The sequence below is a fragment of the Carya illinoinensis genome, chromosome 2, assembly GCF_018687715.1.
Source record: "Carya illinoinensis cultivar Pawnee chromosome 2, C.illinoinensisPawnee_v1, whole genome shotgun sequence".
Taxonomy (NCBI): domain Eukaryota; kingdom Viridiplantae; phylum Streptophyta; class Magnoliopsida; order Fagales; family Juglandaceae; genus Carya; species Carya illinoinensis.
In genome coordinates, this window is record NC_056753.1 from 3,290,451 (window position 1) to 3,307,681 (window position 17,231).

Genomic DNA, 17,231 nt, shown 5'->3' on the forward strand with positions numbered 1-17,231 from the left:
ATCCCATTGGTTAGCACACTTAGAGCTCTTAATTTAGTAATATTACCATAAATTAGAATATATTGGAAACCAAAATCATCTGGCCCATGAATTACAGTAAAGGCAAAGCCAAAGATTAATATGACTTGTTACTGTAGCAAGGTCATATAATTTTATAGTAAAATTACATGTACTTACAATTTTATTTATAGAAAAAAAATCTTTCTCTTAAGCTCTCTTGGGCAATGAAGGTGAGAGTTTAAGTTTGCTATGGGCAAGGTGTCTCCTTAGTTGAAACCAATGGATGTTTGGTGTGCATTAACATGGCGGATGAATTGTTGTTGCAGTATAGAAATTTATCCTTAACAGAGAAAGAATGAGAGGAAGTTATGATAAGTGTGGGGTGATGTCGAGGAAACTCTGCTACAGGATAAGCATTGCCTAATTGGGAAAATGATATCAGAAAAGCCAGTCTATTTCGATATCTTCCGAAATACCATGTAGAAGATTTGGAAGGTGGTTGGATCTATAAGCTTTTCAGACGTTGGTGCAAATATGTTTATCTTGGAGTTTCAGTTTTTTGAGGATGTACTGAAAGTTAAACATGGTTGTTCTTTGATGTTTGATAGACTTTTGGTGATACTTCAAGAATTCGATGGTTATAAACCTAAAAAGGATATGGCGTTTGATAAAGAATTTTTTTGGATACAATTTCATAATCTCCCTCTAGGTTGAATGAATAAGTTGGTAGGGGAGAGATTGGGATCTCTGCCATCGATGCCTTGCCATTGGTTGATGTTGATAAAAATGTTGTAGGATGGAGAAAGTATTTGAGAGTTCGAATTTTAATTGATCTAAGTAAGCCATTACTTCGAGGTCTTATGGTTAACTTTGGAGGAAGCAATTTATGGGTAACTTGAAGTATCAAAGGTTACCAAAAAAAATTTTTTCCTGTGGTGTAATCCTCCATGGCTCACCTGGTTGTGTTCCTATAGAGCCATTGCATTCTTCTAAGTCAGATTCTTCCAAGCCAAATTCTTCCAAGCCATATGGAGTATGGCTTAGGGCAGTGCAATCTACAATGGTACACTCAGTTATGGCTAGGGTAATTGAGCAATCAGAGGAGGACATGTTTCGAATGAAGATGGTGGGTGGCGAGTAGTTAAACATCGGCGGTATGATAGTTAAGAGCAGTTCTCTGATAAATGATAACTGGGTTTTAGAGGGAATAGCCATGAGAGTTCATGACAGTTATCAGTTGAAGGATTTTGTGGTTTTAGAAGGGAAAGTTATGATAGTTACTGACAGTTATCATATGAAGGATAAATTGGCCTCTGAGGGGATAAGTATGACAATTATTGGTAGTTCAAAAAATATTCAAAAATCGAATCTCAGTGTTCAAAAAATAACTTATCAATGGGAGAGTTTTAGGGGGAAATTGTTAGATGTTGTGGAATGTGTTCAGCATGAAGTGAAGGAAACTGGAAAGAATGTTAAGACTCACAGAGATAATGATGATGGTAAGCACCTGCTAGATTAGCCTAGTGCGGCAATGTCAGATTTGGGGATTATTTCCAATGAACAAGGAGATAAGATAGAGAGGCTGGATTTGGAAAAAGAAGATCTGAGTGTGGGTGTTTTGAGTGCTGTGGAAATAGGGACAATAGTCACAAGATCTTGGAAAGAACGGCTCGCTTAAACTTAAATAACTTTAACTACATATTGGATAGAGTGTGATAGTGAGTTAGTGATTGGAAACTAAAGTTTTTGTCATAGGCTGGAAAGGAAGTGCTTATAAAAGTTGTTGCTCAAGCCATCTTTATATATTGTATGTTTGTGCTTCAACTCCCAAGAGGTATTTTGCAAGATATAACTAAGATGATACAGAATTTTTGGCAGTGTCATAAACAGCAAGGTATGAACATTCAATAGATAAATTGGTCAATTCTAAGTAAATCAAAAGGGGTTGGAGGTTTAGGTTTTAGAGATTTGGAATGTTTTAATAAGGCTCTTCTAACTAAGCAAAGATGGAGATTACTTTAGAATTCGACTTCTCTTATTGCAAAAGTTATGCAGATAAAGTATTACAAATAGAAAGATTTCCATCAATCCAGCTTGAGATGTCAACTTTCATATGCTTGGAGATTGATTTACGGGCTAATAGTTTATTACAAAAAGGGCTGGCCTGGAGAATTGGCAATGGAAGGTCAGTGTCTATATTTCAAGATAGATGGGTTCCTAAACCTTGGACTTCTAAAATTCAAACTCATCCCACTGAGTTGCCAATGACAGCAAAAGTTCCCGAGTTGATGGATATTGATAAGTAGAGGTAGAATGAAGCATAGGTAAGAGGTAATTTAGTGCAGATGATGTTGAAGCTATATTGCAAATCCCTCTGGGTATGATGTGTAAAGAAGACAAATAAATATAGCAATACACACAAATTGGAGTTTTCTCTATGAAGAGTGCTTATCACCTATAGGAGAAGATTGCTACTAGATATACTGGTGAATTTTCTAACAACTCAAGTCAAGACATGTTCTGGAAGCAATTATGGAATCTACCTATTCCAAAGGTATTTCAAGTCTTTATTTGCAAAACATGTTATAATGGATTACCAACTAAAGCCAACTTAATGCACAAGAGGGTGCTTACATCATATTTATGTCTAATATGTGGCCTATATGCTAAAGATGTAACTCATGTCTTGTAGAACTATAAGGCAGCAATGGATGTTTAGAGTCTTGGTTGTATTAAGATATAGAAGTTAAGTGTTTGGGGAATGGATTTTTCATCCTTTATGAATCACATGTACGAGCTATTAGATCAACAAGAGTTTGCTAAAATGACTATGATATTGAGGAAGCTATGGCTCAAGAGAAATGATGTAATGTATGAGCAATAATTTCTTCATCCTACAAGCCTAGTTTTCCAAGTAAGGGAGCAGTTGCAAGAATACCAAAAAGCCAGGACAAAAAGAGTACTCCATAGCAGTTATAGACAAGTTGCATAGTAAGATTGGTTACCACTTAACAAGTTATAAGTTAAGGCAAATTGGGATATTACAATTGACAAAGTGAATTCTCGGATAGGTATTGGGGTGATAGTAAGGGATTCGAATGGGAAAGTCTTAGCTGTTTTGTGTTGATTCTACCTCAACAGAGGCCAGGGCTATTTTGAGTGCAAATGTTTTCTGTTGTGAGATGGGTTTTAATCAAGTGATACTAGAAGGAGATCCTAAGCTAGTGATTGATGCTACGAGGAGATCTGAGGAGAACTTATCCAAGTTTGGGCACATTGTGGAGGAAATTAAGCAAGTTCTAAATGGGTTAGATAAGTGGCATATTTGTTATGTAAAGAGGGACTATAGCTCATGTACTTGCTAAAGATGCTTTGCTTTGCATGTCCAAGTGTGTAAATACGGGGTCTATCCCAGAGTGCCTTAGAGCACTTGTAATATCTGATTTGCTACTAAGTTAATGAATGTGGATTGTTTTTACTCTAAAAAAATATTTATTTACAGTACTCATTTTGTTAATATTCTTTTGAAATTCAACTTTCAAAAAAAAAAGTTTCCTTTTAATTTGAATTTCAAATATCATGATTTTCAACATATCAATAACTTACACGTAGAGAACTAAGTTTTTTATAAGTACATTTAGGTTCTGTTTGGCCATTGAGATAAGATGAGAATTTTGTAAATAGTGTTAAGCTAATATGAGTTAAAAATTTTGAGTTGAGTTGAAAATTTCGTGTGGGTCCCATATAGATATGTTTGGAAGTAAAAGTTGAGATGAAAATTTTAACTTACTTTTTTGGAAATGGGAACGCAGTGGGTCCCACGACTATTATACGGAAATGCATATAAAACATACACGTGATAGACACACGCAATACCACTGGTGTAATAATTTCTCATGAGACAGAACCTGCATCTGTGCCCTCCATTCTTGAACGCCAAGGGTTTTTTTCCCGACGGAGAGGGAAAAAAATTTCGGTCTACTCCTCTGCACCAATAACCAACGAGATGCTCCGATCCCAAACTGATCAACGAGGTGCTCTGATCTCCCTAAGCAACAACCTGCTCCAATTCCCCTGCCCAAACGAACTACGTCCGAAACAGCACAGCAACGAGCTCCTCGCCACCTGTGAGTCAAGTAGAAATCCTCTCCCCCTGGCTTCATTCTTGCAGCAACCCATTTGGTCGGAAAATAACAATCAAAATTTCCATTTCATTTTTATAAAATGTTTGTTCTGTTTCGGTACTCCTGATAATCTCTTTTTATTATTTCCCCTATCCCTAACTTTTAGTTTTTCAGCATATATCTTCCCCATTTCCCCCCCCCCCCTCCTCCTTTTTTTTTGTCGAAATGATGATCTGGGTATGCCCAGGGGGAGTACACTGGGTCTATGACTCTGCGTGATTATTTTGGGATTATATATAAATGGGTCATTATATATAATTGTTGTCTTTCATGTTTGGTTGCCGACAAAAAATGCCTCAAATAGACTGAGGGATTTAGCGTAGTGCTGGTCAATGATCCACTTGGTGTGACTTGTTTTCAGATCCAAGTGGATCTCTTTCGCGTATTGTTTTATTTACATCTGGAAAGAAATTTTAAAATGGTATTATGAATTGCATCTCCTTCACATGTTGACAGTAGCATATGGTTTTTTTTATTTGATTGCATCCCTTTTCTAGACCTGCCTTGCCTATAGTTTGATAGATTAGAAGGCACTGAACGGAAAATTAATTAAGAACAAAAGAAAAGTTAATGATCCTATTTTGGCCTCATGCCTAGTGAAATTTGGAAAGAGGGAACCGAAAGAAAAACTGGTCTTGTAAACTAAAGGCTGAGGGAGACAAAAGGACGGTTCATACAAGACCTATTGACTAAGGTTTAGTCATGAATAAAGAACAGATAAACATAGGTTAATGGGATCTATGCATGCTAAGATTTTATAATTATTAAATCTCTCTTTCTATTGTTTTAAATTTTTTATGGAAGTAGTAATTTCATATAATATAAGAGTAAAAATTCTAGAATCGAATTCGGACCATACACTTAATTCTATATAATTAAAAATTTCACATATTAAACCTTCTCATTGAGAGAGAGTTTAATCCTGTTATTATGAATTTGTAAGCATGCCTTTTCTTTTCTAACTTGTCTTTCTAAATTCATGGTCAGGCTAACTTCGTACTTTTTTTAGGCATAAAGATTAGATATATATGCAAACTGTGCACCAATGAATGAGTATTGATTACCTAATCAATACGCATTCATTGTAACATTCCATATAAACTTGGGCTTGTTTTTCTTTTTTCCTTTTTAATCAGATAGCTCTACCACAATTGTAGACTTGAATATCATTTCTCACTATATGGATCAGGCTTCCAAATCTTGTTTACTTCCGACATATTCAGATAAATTTTTTAAACTTTGGGCTAATATTTATTTGAAATTACTTATAAGATAAAATTGTTTTGTAGGTACTTCAGTAACTATATGCCAAGTTTTTGTTATTTTGCTTCCTACATGGTTCCTTGTGTTTGAATCTTGTATTTGAATCTTGTGTTTGATATTTGTATTTGGTTTTTTAGAACTACAGTCATGCCATCGTCTCAATTATCATCTTTGGTTAATAACTTTGTACTTGAATCACCAACTTGTTGGTATGGTTTGAAAATATACCAAAAGACGTCCCACACAAGGAAAAACCCTGGAAGGAGATTTTTTGCTTGCCCAAATTATAATACGGTAAAGCAATTTTATATTTATTATTTTAAGCATATGATTTGCTTCGTGTGGGTGGCTTTTTATTATGTCAATTGAGAGTTCGTACTGGGTGCAGGGAAATGCAAAGTGTGAATTTTTCGTTTGGGCGGATATACTTCATTTATTAGAGGAGAATTTCCGTGCAAGAGTGAATAAGGCACCGAAGACGTGGGATGATGTATTACATCACGAGTATAATGTTCAGAAAATGGAAGAAAAAGTGAGACAGAGAGTTAAGAATCTAAAAATTCAAGAGCGAAAATTGTTATGTTTGTATTGGGTTTTAACATTTGTAATAGTTTTTGTTTGGTTTGGATAAATGTGTTGTCAAATTTATGTGTATTGATTAGGTTGTGCATATTAACTGTATGCACATTGCATTGTGTTGACTTTACCCTTTTTGGTTTTTGTAGATTTTTTCTGACAAGGGATTTTTGTAAAACGCAAAACCAGGATTACGATCTTATTTAGATATCAAGCTTCAGGGGGCCAACATAATTGTTCCAGTGGTAAAACATGAATGCATGTTTTGTTTAATGCCCTATGTGGTTAATGATATGTAGCTTTATTGACAACTTGAATGCATGTAAGATAGGAGACACCTAGGGCAAAAGAAAGGCTACTGTTTAAGCTTTGCACAATGCATATTGCTGATGGAGCCTGTGTAATGGGTTTTTTTTTTTTTTTTATACATTTCTTATTATGCACACATTTGTTCCCTACACATGACTGCCTACAAATTAATGACAAAATGCCTTGTTCTGTTGTATATTGATCTTTACAACAACGAAACAATATCAAATTTGAGAGTTGAAAGAAGAAATTCTCTTACCAGAAAGAATGGTTGTTATTATATACCTGATGCAATCTGACTGATGTGGGGGCACTTGGGGTCAATTCGGCTCAACATGGGTGTGTCATAGATGTTACATGTCTCTCAAGCAAAAATCTGTTCCCTAGGATGGAATATACAACAATATTCTTTATATTATAGATTAGTTGATTTTGTATGCACGGTTCTCATATATTGATCTTTTTTGTAATGATTAGATATATTAGAAAAGATGAGTAATTGATGGAGTCATAGACGAGTCATCTCCACCTCAATCTTTTTATTGCTTATGGAATTGTGAATGTGCATAATAATTGTATTTGTTTAACATCTACAAAAACTATCAATTAGATGCTAATTTTATAAATTGTTGCGGTCAATTGATGAAAATGAATATGATTGGAAGAGGCTATTGATTATTATGAAAATAAAAATAATTTTCATTTAAAAACAAAAAAATAATTAAAGAAATATAAATAAGAAATAACAAGAATAATATTTTTGATATTATAGAGAGTGTAATGACTAATCTAATATATATTTTAAAATTTGAGTAATTAATTAAAATTAAACAAAATTTTAAAATTAGGATGGCCAATCTAATACCAATGCTCGAATTCTATCAAAATTGCCCATTGAAATATTATTAAAACAACAAATCTTAGAATAAGAAGTCAGATTTGCCATTTTACCATATCTTTTCCGCCATCCTAAGACATGTTTGGGACATCATATGAGACACAAAATTTCTTTAACACTTATTTCATCTCATTCCATCTTATTCTCAAACATAATTCAAATTTAACATATACAATAACTAATCATCATAACTTTTTCAATGTTTCAAATAAAAAATAAAAAACAAGTAATAATATTTTTGACCGCCCAAGTAATTAATTTGGAATATAATTTTTTTCTTTACTTAATGATTAAGTAATGACTTTTCGTGTATTTATTTATTTTTTATTTTTTATAAAATATTTAAATATGTTACAAAATCTTAAAAAAGAGGAAAAAATCTTAAATGGAAATTTTTTATGATTTATAAAATATTTAAATATGTTACAAAATCTTTTAAAAAAAGGAAAAAATAATAGTCAACAAATTTTTCCCAATATACGAGCCCAACAATCATTGCTGGACGACACGTGTATCATCACTCATTTACGTACTATTTTATTATTATTCATTAAATTTTTTGTCTTATTGCACTCTCAAAACCGAACCTTACTCCTAGTCCCACGACATGCAACGTCTTTCAACATTCTATCAAGTACATTAACATATTATATACATGGCCTACATACGAAACCCTGTTTGATTTATTCTCATACAACATTTGCACTCTCTTAAGATTTGTCAACAAGAATATTCATTGCCCAAATCTATGTGCGCACATCGGTAAAGCAATTGCATTCCTCATTGCCCCCATTGCTTGGGCTGATTCACTGGACATGTCGATCACATGAGATGTCTGGTGATAAAGGGTTAGAATTGCATAATTAAATTGTTTAAATGAGTAATTTATTTTATCAAATAAGGATTGAACACTTAATTATGCATCAAATACTAATATTGAATGTCAAATTAATTGATGCCAATATTTTATACACATAAAGTTCTATATTTGCCTTTGAAAGAAATTCATTTTTAATGTACTGCAGGGCATTTATGAAAATATTAAAAGAGAATAAAATCCAGCTGGATGAGGAGTAGGACAGTAGAGAAAATCAACACAAGATGAAGGGGCATTTCAGAATTTTCATAAAGTGCATTCAGCTGAGAAAAACAGCAGGAACACGCTGGACGCAGGCTGCAGAAGGGGAGCGGCTCATCATTTGCTTTTGGATAGCTTTATTTCATTTTTTTTCTCGTTTAGACAGAATGCTATTTTTTTTCGTTTAGACAGTGGCATGATTTTTTTCTTTTGGTTTTCAAACCTAGGAGTAAGGGGAGCTTACTTTTTCGTTTAGACCCTTAGGCGGCAGTTTTTGTTTTTATTCATTTCTTTTTCGTTTAGCTGGTAGCAGTAGGGTAGTCTTCATATTATTCTTCTTTACTTTTCGTTTAGGAGGTAGGAGGAGCAGAGTCTTTAGTTTCTTTATTTTCTTTTCTCTTGGTTTAGACTTGGGCGGCTGGTTTTGTATTTATTCATTCTTGCTTTTTAGACGGAGGAATAGACATATTTATTTTACTTTGTTTTTTCGTTTAGAAGCTAGCAGCAGCAGCAGTAGTAGATTAGTTGTTAGCTTTTTCTTTCTTTCTTTTCGTTTGGTAGCAAGCGGCTTCATTATTCCTATTTTCCTCTTCTTTTTGCTTTCGTTCGGTAGTTTTTTTTTCATGTCATTTTCTTACCTCACTTTCGTTCCAGACCGAGGCAGCAGAGTAGAGTTTTAATTCTTTCTTTCAGCTTTTTAGTTTATTTGTTCGGTGGGCAAAGTTTTTACATTTTTTAGTTCGTTGAGTTGCTTCTTTTTTTCATTCCTTCTTGGTTTTTATTTGGTCGGTTTTATTTCCGGTTGGTTGGACAGCATTGTTGACTGCTTTTCATTTTATTTCTCTTAAGACCTTTCTTTTAAGTTCCATTCGGCTGCTTCTTCATTTCTCTTCTGGGTTGTTCTTCATTTTATCTTTTGCAATTTACATTTCAGTTTTCATTTTAGTGTTTGTTTTCCTGCGGGCAGTGGCGGCATCTCTAGGATTTATCTCATTCGGATATTTTCTCAGATTTTGTCATGACTCAACTTAGATTTATTTTTACTGCTAGAAACATCATGTGTAGCTAATTTTAGAAACTTGGGTTGTGGAATGAGATTTAATTTATTTTAGGTTCTAGTTTAATGCAATATTTTGTTGATAACTGTTGATTTCACTATGTTACTAGTTGGATTTAAATTGAAAATAGATTGCGGCTCTTACTCTTGATTTGTTGTTGACGTAAGGCACAACAAAAGTTTGAAAATTATCAAGACTTCTCTCGATTGATTGTTAATGTGTGTTTGGCTAGTAAAGTAGAGAATCTCTTAGAAAAATATTGCAAAACTTGAGCACAACTTTTTATCTTCTGTTTATCAATGCCTTAATTGGATTGTTAATCGAGAAAATTATCTAGGATTCAAAATAAAGAGAGTCTCACACCCAACCCAAGTGTTTGTTAATTTGCCTTTTTTATTAGAAACTCAAATTTCAACTTTGATTTTTTTTGCATTGCATTTTAATTTTATTTTCATCTCTCATAATCGACACACTTGTTACTCAAAAATCTCATATACGCTTTGATAACCCTTTGTCTCTGTGGAATACGATCCTGGACTTATCCTTGATACAACTTGACACTTCTACACTTGGAAGCACATTCGAGACTGAGTCAAGTTTTTGGCACCGTTGTCGGGGACAACTGGTGCTTATCAGAGCATTTTCTTTCTCCTCAGAGGACGTTTATGGAGCTGTGAACCTCTTCACAGCCCGGGTGATATCTTTCCCTCTCATTTTACTTGTTTACTTTTATCTTGTTTTTTGCTGAACTTGCATGTCTGGTTGGGCTAGGGATAGCGCATATAGACTTGCTAGGACTGAATCATCAACCTCATCATCTGTTTCTCTTAATTTAGCATTTGAATCATCATTTGACACTCATAGTAAGATGGCTGAAGAAGAGCATCATGATAGGGAAATGGTGAATTGAACAAGACACTTAGAGAATATCTTCAGCCTGTTAGGACTAGCACACCTTCTTGCATCATTTTACCTATTAATGCAAATGCTTTTAATTTCAAACCAGGGATGATTCCATTATTACCACACTTTCATGGTATGGAATCTGAAAACCCCTATTTGCATATCAAAGAGTTTGAAGAAGTGTGCTCCACATTCATGGATAGAACATGCACTGATGAGGTCATAAGATTGAAACTGTTTCCATTTTCCTTAAAAGACAAGGCTAAGACATGGTTGAATTCTTTAAGACCAAGATCCATTGGGACTTGGCAAGAAATGCAAACTGAGTTTTTAAAGAAATTTTTTCCCATGCATAGAACCAATGCTTTGAAAAGACAAATCATGAATTTTTGTCAAAAGGATGTGGAAACATTTTATCATTGTTGGGAATGATTCAAAAACCTTTTAAATGCATGTCCTCATCATGGATATAAGAATTGGAGGGTCATTAGTTTTTTTTTTATGAGGGGTTGCAATAAAAAATGAGACAATTTGTGGAAAACATATGTAATGGAAAGTTTTTTAACAAAGAACCTGAGGAAACTTTTGAATATTTTGATTATCTGGCTAAAAATGCACAATCATGGGATACATCTGATGTTCATGATAAGTCAGAAAGTTCAAGGCAAATTTTAGGGGGTGGGAAATATAATCTGAGGGAAGTAGATGATTTGAATGCTAGGTTGGCTATGATTTCTAAGAAATTAGAAACCATAGAATTGAAGAAAGTGAATGAAATACAAGTTGTACCTCAGATTACCTTGAGCTGTAATATTTGTGAAGACCAAGGGCATTCAACTAATGATTGCCCGACCATTCCTGCCTTTAAAGAAGTTCTCTTGGATCAATCTAATGCTGTTAATATGGTTGCTAAATCTTTTTCAAGTCCTTATTCCAACACTTACAATTCGGAATGGAGAAGTCACCCTAATTTCAGTTGGAGGGGTGAACAAGCTGCGTTACCTGCACCCAACATAGCTGGTCCTTCACAATTTGCACCCTACACTACCCCAGGAGGTTCAGGACCATCTCAATATGCTAACCATATGGTCTCAGCTCAGAAAAAGAACCTTGAAGACAATTTTCAGCAATTATCCACCAACTTCCAGCAGCTGTCCACCAATTTTCAGCAATTCATGTAAGGCCAAGCTGCTATCAACAGTCAAAATTCACAAGCCATTGCTGAGATTCGAGGGTCAGTCACAAGGTTGACTACAACCATGAGTGCTCAAGAGAAAGGGAAGTTCCCTGCACAATCTCAGCCTAATCCCCAAGGCCAAAACCAGCAATTTCAAAGTGTGGCAAGAGATTCAAATGTCAAGCAAGTCAAGGCTATTACAACCTTGAGAAGTGGTAAGGTGATTGGCATTCCAGCTCAAGAGGTAGAAAAGAATGGTAACACTTCTAAACCTCCTTCTGAAAATGAGGCACATGATCCTTTGGAATCTGAAAGTGTCCCAAGCACTACACTTGCACCTTTTCCTCAAAGGTTAGCCCCTTTGCACAAAGATAAGCATCACGCTGAAATTCTTGAAATTTTTAAGCAAGTTAGGATTAATATACCATTGTTAGATGCTATTCAACAGATTCCTACCTATGCTAAATTTTTAAAGGATTTATGCACCGTAAAAAGAAAATTGAATGCGCAAAAGAAAGCTTTTCTTACTGAGCAGGTTAGTGCTATTATCCAAACCAACACTCCTCCCAAATACAAGGACCCAGGATCCCCTACCATAACTTGCATGATAGGGAGCTCAAAAATAGGCCAAGCATTATTAGACTTAGGTTCAAGTGTGAACTTATTGCCTTATAATGTTTATGTTCAGTTTGGATTGGGTGAGTTGAAATCTACTTCTATCACATTGCAGTTGGCTGATAGGTCTATTAAGATTCCTAGAGGTGTTGTGGAAGATGTTTTGGTTCAAGTAGACAAATTCTACTATCCGGTAGACTTTGTCGTACTCGACATGCAATTGACTACTCATTCTACTTTCCAAGCACTTGTTATCTTAGGAAGACCCTTCTTGACTACTTCTAATGCACTCATAAATTGTAAAAGTGGAGTTTTAAAGTTGAGTTTTGGAAATATGATTTTGGAGCTAAATATTTTCAATCTTTGCAGGCAACTGCAAGAAGTTGAGGACGTTCATGAAGTGAATTTGCTGGAAAATTTCATTGATGAAAATTCTGCACATTACTTTCAACTTATTGATTCTTTAGAGGAATTTGAAGAAGATTTGAAAATATTTGATAATGTTAATGACTCGTCTTTTGTTTCCTCAATAGGTCAGCAAGTTACATCACCATGAAGGCCAAAATTTGAGCAACTTCCATCATTGACATTAACCCTCAAGCTTTCGGAGGAGCAATCCCCAACTTTGGACTTCAAAACCTCTTCCATTGGAATTGAAGTATGATTTCTTAAGTATGCTTTTTTAGGACCACAAAGCACCTTCCCTGTAATTTCTTCTCACTTAACTAGTGAACAAGAAGATAAATTGCTAGATGTCCTTAAGAAGCATAAAAAGTCTATTGGGTGGACAATGGCTGATATAAAAGGTATAAATCCCTTGGAGTGTACCCATAGGATTTATTTAGAAGGTGATACAAAGTCTTCTAGGTAAATGCAAAGAAGGTTGAATCCCACAATGAAGAAAGTGGTTAAAGATGAGGTGCTAAAATTGCTTGATGTGGGTATCATTTAACCCATCTCGGATAGCAAGTGGGTAAGTCTCATTCATGTAGTTTCAAAAAAATCTGGGCTTACCATTGTTAAAAATGAACAAAATGAATCGATTCCTACTAGGATTCCTACTGGTTGGCGCATGTGTATAGATTATAGGAAGTTGAATGCCGCCACTAGGAAAGATCATTTTTCTTTGCCTTTTCTTGATCAAGTATTAGAAAAAGTTGCTGGACATGCTTTTTATTGTTTCTTAGATGAGTTCTCCGGTTACTATCAATTAGAAATAGCACCAGAGGATCAAGAAAAGACCACCTTTACTTGTCCTTTTGGTACTTTTACTTTTAGGAGAATGCCTTTTGGTTAATGCAATGCACCAGCAACTTTTCAAATATGCATGCTTAGCATTTTTAGTGACATGATTGAGAACATCCTAGAAGTGTTTATGGATGATTTTTCTGTATTTGGTGATTCATTTGAGAGTTGTTTAACCAATTTACAAGCTGTTTTGGCCAGGTGTGAAGAGAAGCAATTGCTACTTAATTGGGAGAAGTGTCATTTCATGGTACAACAGGGTATTGTTCTGGGACATATTGTTTTATCTAGAGGAATTGAAGTAAATAGAGCAAAAATTGAGTTGATTTCTAAACTTCCTACACCTAAGTCAATAAAAGACATTAGATCTTTTCTTGGGCATGCAGGTTTTTATAGGAGATTTATCACAGACTTTAACTCTACTTCTAAGCCTCTATGTAAGCTATTGATGAATGATGTAAAATTTGATTGGACACCCGAGTGTCAAGAAGCTTTTTGTCGGCTTAAAACTTTGCTAACCACTGCTCCTATTCTTCAATCTCCTGATTGGTCACTTTCTTTTGAAATCATGTGTGATGCAAATCGCATTCCTCATTGCCCCCATTGCTTGGGCCGATTCACTGGACATATCGACCACATGAGATGTCTGGCCTGATTCATTTTCTGTAGCCATATTCTGCATTTCTGACCAATGATTCATTACACCCTAAATGATTTCATCAGTATGAGTTACCGTTTTTATCATGTTGTGTAATGTACAACATGTAGTAACGATCATGCCTTGTCTGACAGGACGATAGGGAGGCATGGCATACAAAATTCTAAACCTCCTTTTCAACAAAGAGAATGTGTGTTCAATAACATTTCGTAGTGAGGCATGTCGGTAGTTGAAATAATCTTTATATCCCCGAAAACCACCATCATCATAACGATCTGATCGGTGATATCTTTATCTTAGATAAGGCGGCATAAATATTTCAATGTAAGGAAAAGCCGTATCGACAAGATAATAATAACCTAGCACATTATTAAATCAACTAGAATTAGTGATTTTTTTCAAATAAATAACTAGAAATTCCTCCATGGACAACATTGTTTCATTTTATTAACCAAAATAAATTGTACCTGGTGCTGACCATGTAAATTGGTTATCAGGTCTACTCAACGCATCCATGAAAATGCGTGCATCATGGGCTGTTTCCTCCCATCCAGTATACACATATGTGAACTTCATATCAAAGTCACATGCACAGAAGACATTTTGTGCAATCCGGCCATGTCGATTTCTAAATACGTTACCTAGACGAGTGGGTGCAGCAGCTGAGATCATTGTGCCGTCCATTGCCCCAAGACAGTTCTACAAAATCGGGATTATATAACACATCTCAAGCATAACATACATATAACATTATAATTAAATTAAAATTTCTCAGATTTTTTAGTCACATACCCTTTTAGTACCCATAAATTCCTCCTCTTGTATTTATTTATTTATGATAATTTTTTTTAACTAACGATTAATGTAATGATATGCGGCATAATTATTATTGTGCTTAATTAATGATGTTAAAAAAAGAAAATATAATGTTGCAAAAATAATAAACTTATATACAGCTTTTGGTACTAAAAGGGCATGTATATGTAGTAACCCTATCACAACCTTTTAATTACACAAAAAATCGAATAAAGACGAGAAGTGTTTACCTGAAACCATGGATAGTTGTGCCAATTGGATGCAATGTATGGATGGACCCCAACTGTGTGTGTAAGCCTAATCACACTCCTCCCTAACTCATGCAGTGCTCGCATAACTGTCTTTATGTGCCGGTTAATAGTCTCAGTTGAATGTTGAAAGCGGTCTGCAACGACACACTGACCTTGTCCATGACCAAAAATAAGGTAGAAGATGGCCAATGATTCCTCCACCTCGGTCCTCTCTGTAGGCCCCATTATCATTGTTTGTCGCAACACTTGGCATATATACTCGAATGCGGTAACTTCCATGCGAAACATTTCAATGCAGTTCTGAGAGTTCCCATTCAAAACACCCTGGATAGATTGATCCCCCCAAAAGCCAATATTGTGTTGGGGCATTGGGTATCGACGGCCACCATTCTCATTTGTCATCCACATCAGGCACACTATGTACATCTCATCTATTGCATCAGCATCTCCATCTCCTAGCAAAGGATGATCATCGTCTGGGAAGTCATTATTGGACATTCTGAAAGAAATTATTGTGCACTTGCATTAACAAAATTTTCCAACTTAAGTAATAGGGATATCTATGTGAAATCATTCCATGTATTTAATAGCGTAAATTTTATAAAAAAAAAACTCATCAAAGTAGCAGAAGCAAACCATCATTGTCTGAATAAATATAAATAACGAAATGATAACTCTTTTTATAAGTACGTAAATGTCTGCGATAAAGGTGGTCAACTAAACACGTGCAAATAAATTAAACCCTAAGAGATCTATTAAAACAGTCATCAACAAGAACGCCCAGCTATAAACTCCAGGCCCACTTTGCTCTGCACTCCGTAGAGATCGCAATGAACGATCTCTGCAATGCCTCATCACCGGTTAATTTACTAAAGGCCTTGTTCCATTGATCAAAAGGCAGGCGAGGTTCAACTTCGTCAAGCAACTAAAAGCAGCGCATAAGGTTATCGCTAGACACAACACCATCAGTCTCCATGTTGTTGTCTCTACTGCGCTTCGAGACCCTCCACTCCTCAGTAGCCATTCTCCTAGCCTTAGAATTTTTCTCAATTACCTCCAAGGTCCTACTCATTTGTTCATTCATGGCAACTGAATGGGAAGGCCCAGCCCTCTGGTGTCGACGAGATCCACTACTGTATGCGGTGGATAATGGTCCTCTTGATTGCCTAGATCCGTACATGGGAGAAGGTGGTGATGGGCCCCCTTCATCATCTTGGGATGACCCTCCTCGGTTTCGCAGCTCCTTGTCAAGTAGGTCCTCATCCTCACTAGTTGGGGCGGCTCAGTCAATGCCCGATGGAGTGTTCCCATAGCAACAGAACACCCAAAGATAGCACATAACTCTTCATACAGAGGGCATCCATTAGTCTTAAAATACTTGAATGACTTTCTCACCTAAAAATAAAAAATAAAAATACGTAAATAATAAAATTAGTAACTAAATGTAAGTTCGGGAAAAATTTGAAGTTTGTCATATAATTTTTATTATTTGTACCCTGATTACGTTTGCCCAGTGTTCCTTGCTAGCCACTGGAGCCTTCCTATCTAGATCCCAGCCCAACCTTGTTTGCCTCATTAGATCTGTGAATTCTCTCTACCTTCCTTTAAGGCGAGCAATTTTTCCTTTGACTTGCTCAGAGTTAAACTTCTTCGTCTCATAATCGGACAATCGTTCAGCAAGTCGAACATGGCCGTTGTGGGTGATTTTCCCACCCCGAATTCTTCCGGCAATGGTATCATCGTACAAGAAATTAACGAGGCCATCCTCCATCCCATCATCCCACAATAGTCGATCACGTATCACTTCATTCGGGTCATCCATATGGCGCTATCAGATGTTCAAAAATAAAACTGAGTATTATAGTGCATTTGAATAAAATGACCCATAATAGGCATAAATGTGTATTACCTATTATTATTTTAGACATGGTAGATGTAGACATTTATATTAAAATAATATGAGTATAATGTTCTATAATTTCTCAGTCATTTATAGTCGGCAACATAGGCATCTCAAGACGATTCCTATTATTTTAATATAAAGAAACACCATTATACATAAATAATAAATGAAAAAATGTTACCTGTTGAGATGATGACGTAGATGATGAATGCAAGTAGTAAGGCTACACAACATAAAACCATGTAAGAAGTTAGGAAAAAATAAATTAAACACATTATGAATTAAACTGACATCTGT

General features: G+C 35.3%; 1 protein-coding gene across 1 annotated transcript; it reads right to left on the bottom strand.

Moving 5' to 3' along the window:
* Positions 1-14,255: 14,255 nt before the first annotated feature.
* On the bottom strand, positions 14,256-15,529 carry LOC122301608. Its single transcript, XM_043113016.1, has 3 exons — positions 15,011-15,529; positions 14,432-14,663; positions 14,256-14,323 (listed from the first exon to the last, which is right to left on the bottom strand). The coding sequence occupies exons 1-3, from the start codon at positions 15,527-15,529 to the stop codon at positions 14,256-14,258; spliced, it is 819 nt and encodes a 272-aa protein (XP_042968950.1).
* Between the last annotated feature and the right edge of the window lie 1,702 nt (positions 15,530-17,231).

Excerpts from the sequence above, each read along its gene's own strand:
- LOC122301608 (XM_043113016.1), bottom strand. The coding sequence starts at position 15,529 with ATGTCCAATAATGACTTCCCAGACGATGATCATCCTTTGCTAGGAGAT. Across the intron at positions 14,664-15,010 it reads ACAACTATCCATGGTTTCAG|AACTGTCTTGGGGCAATGGA; the intron begins GTAAACACTTCT and ends CCGATTTTGTAG. Across the intron at positions 14,324-14,431 it reads ATTTACATGGTCAGCACCAG|GTTATTATTATCTTGTCGAT; the intron begins GTACAATTTATT and ends ATAATGTGCTAG.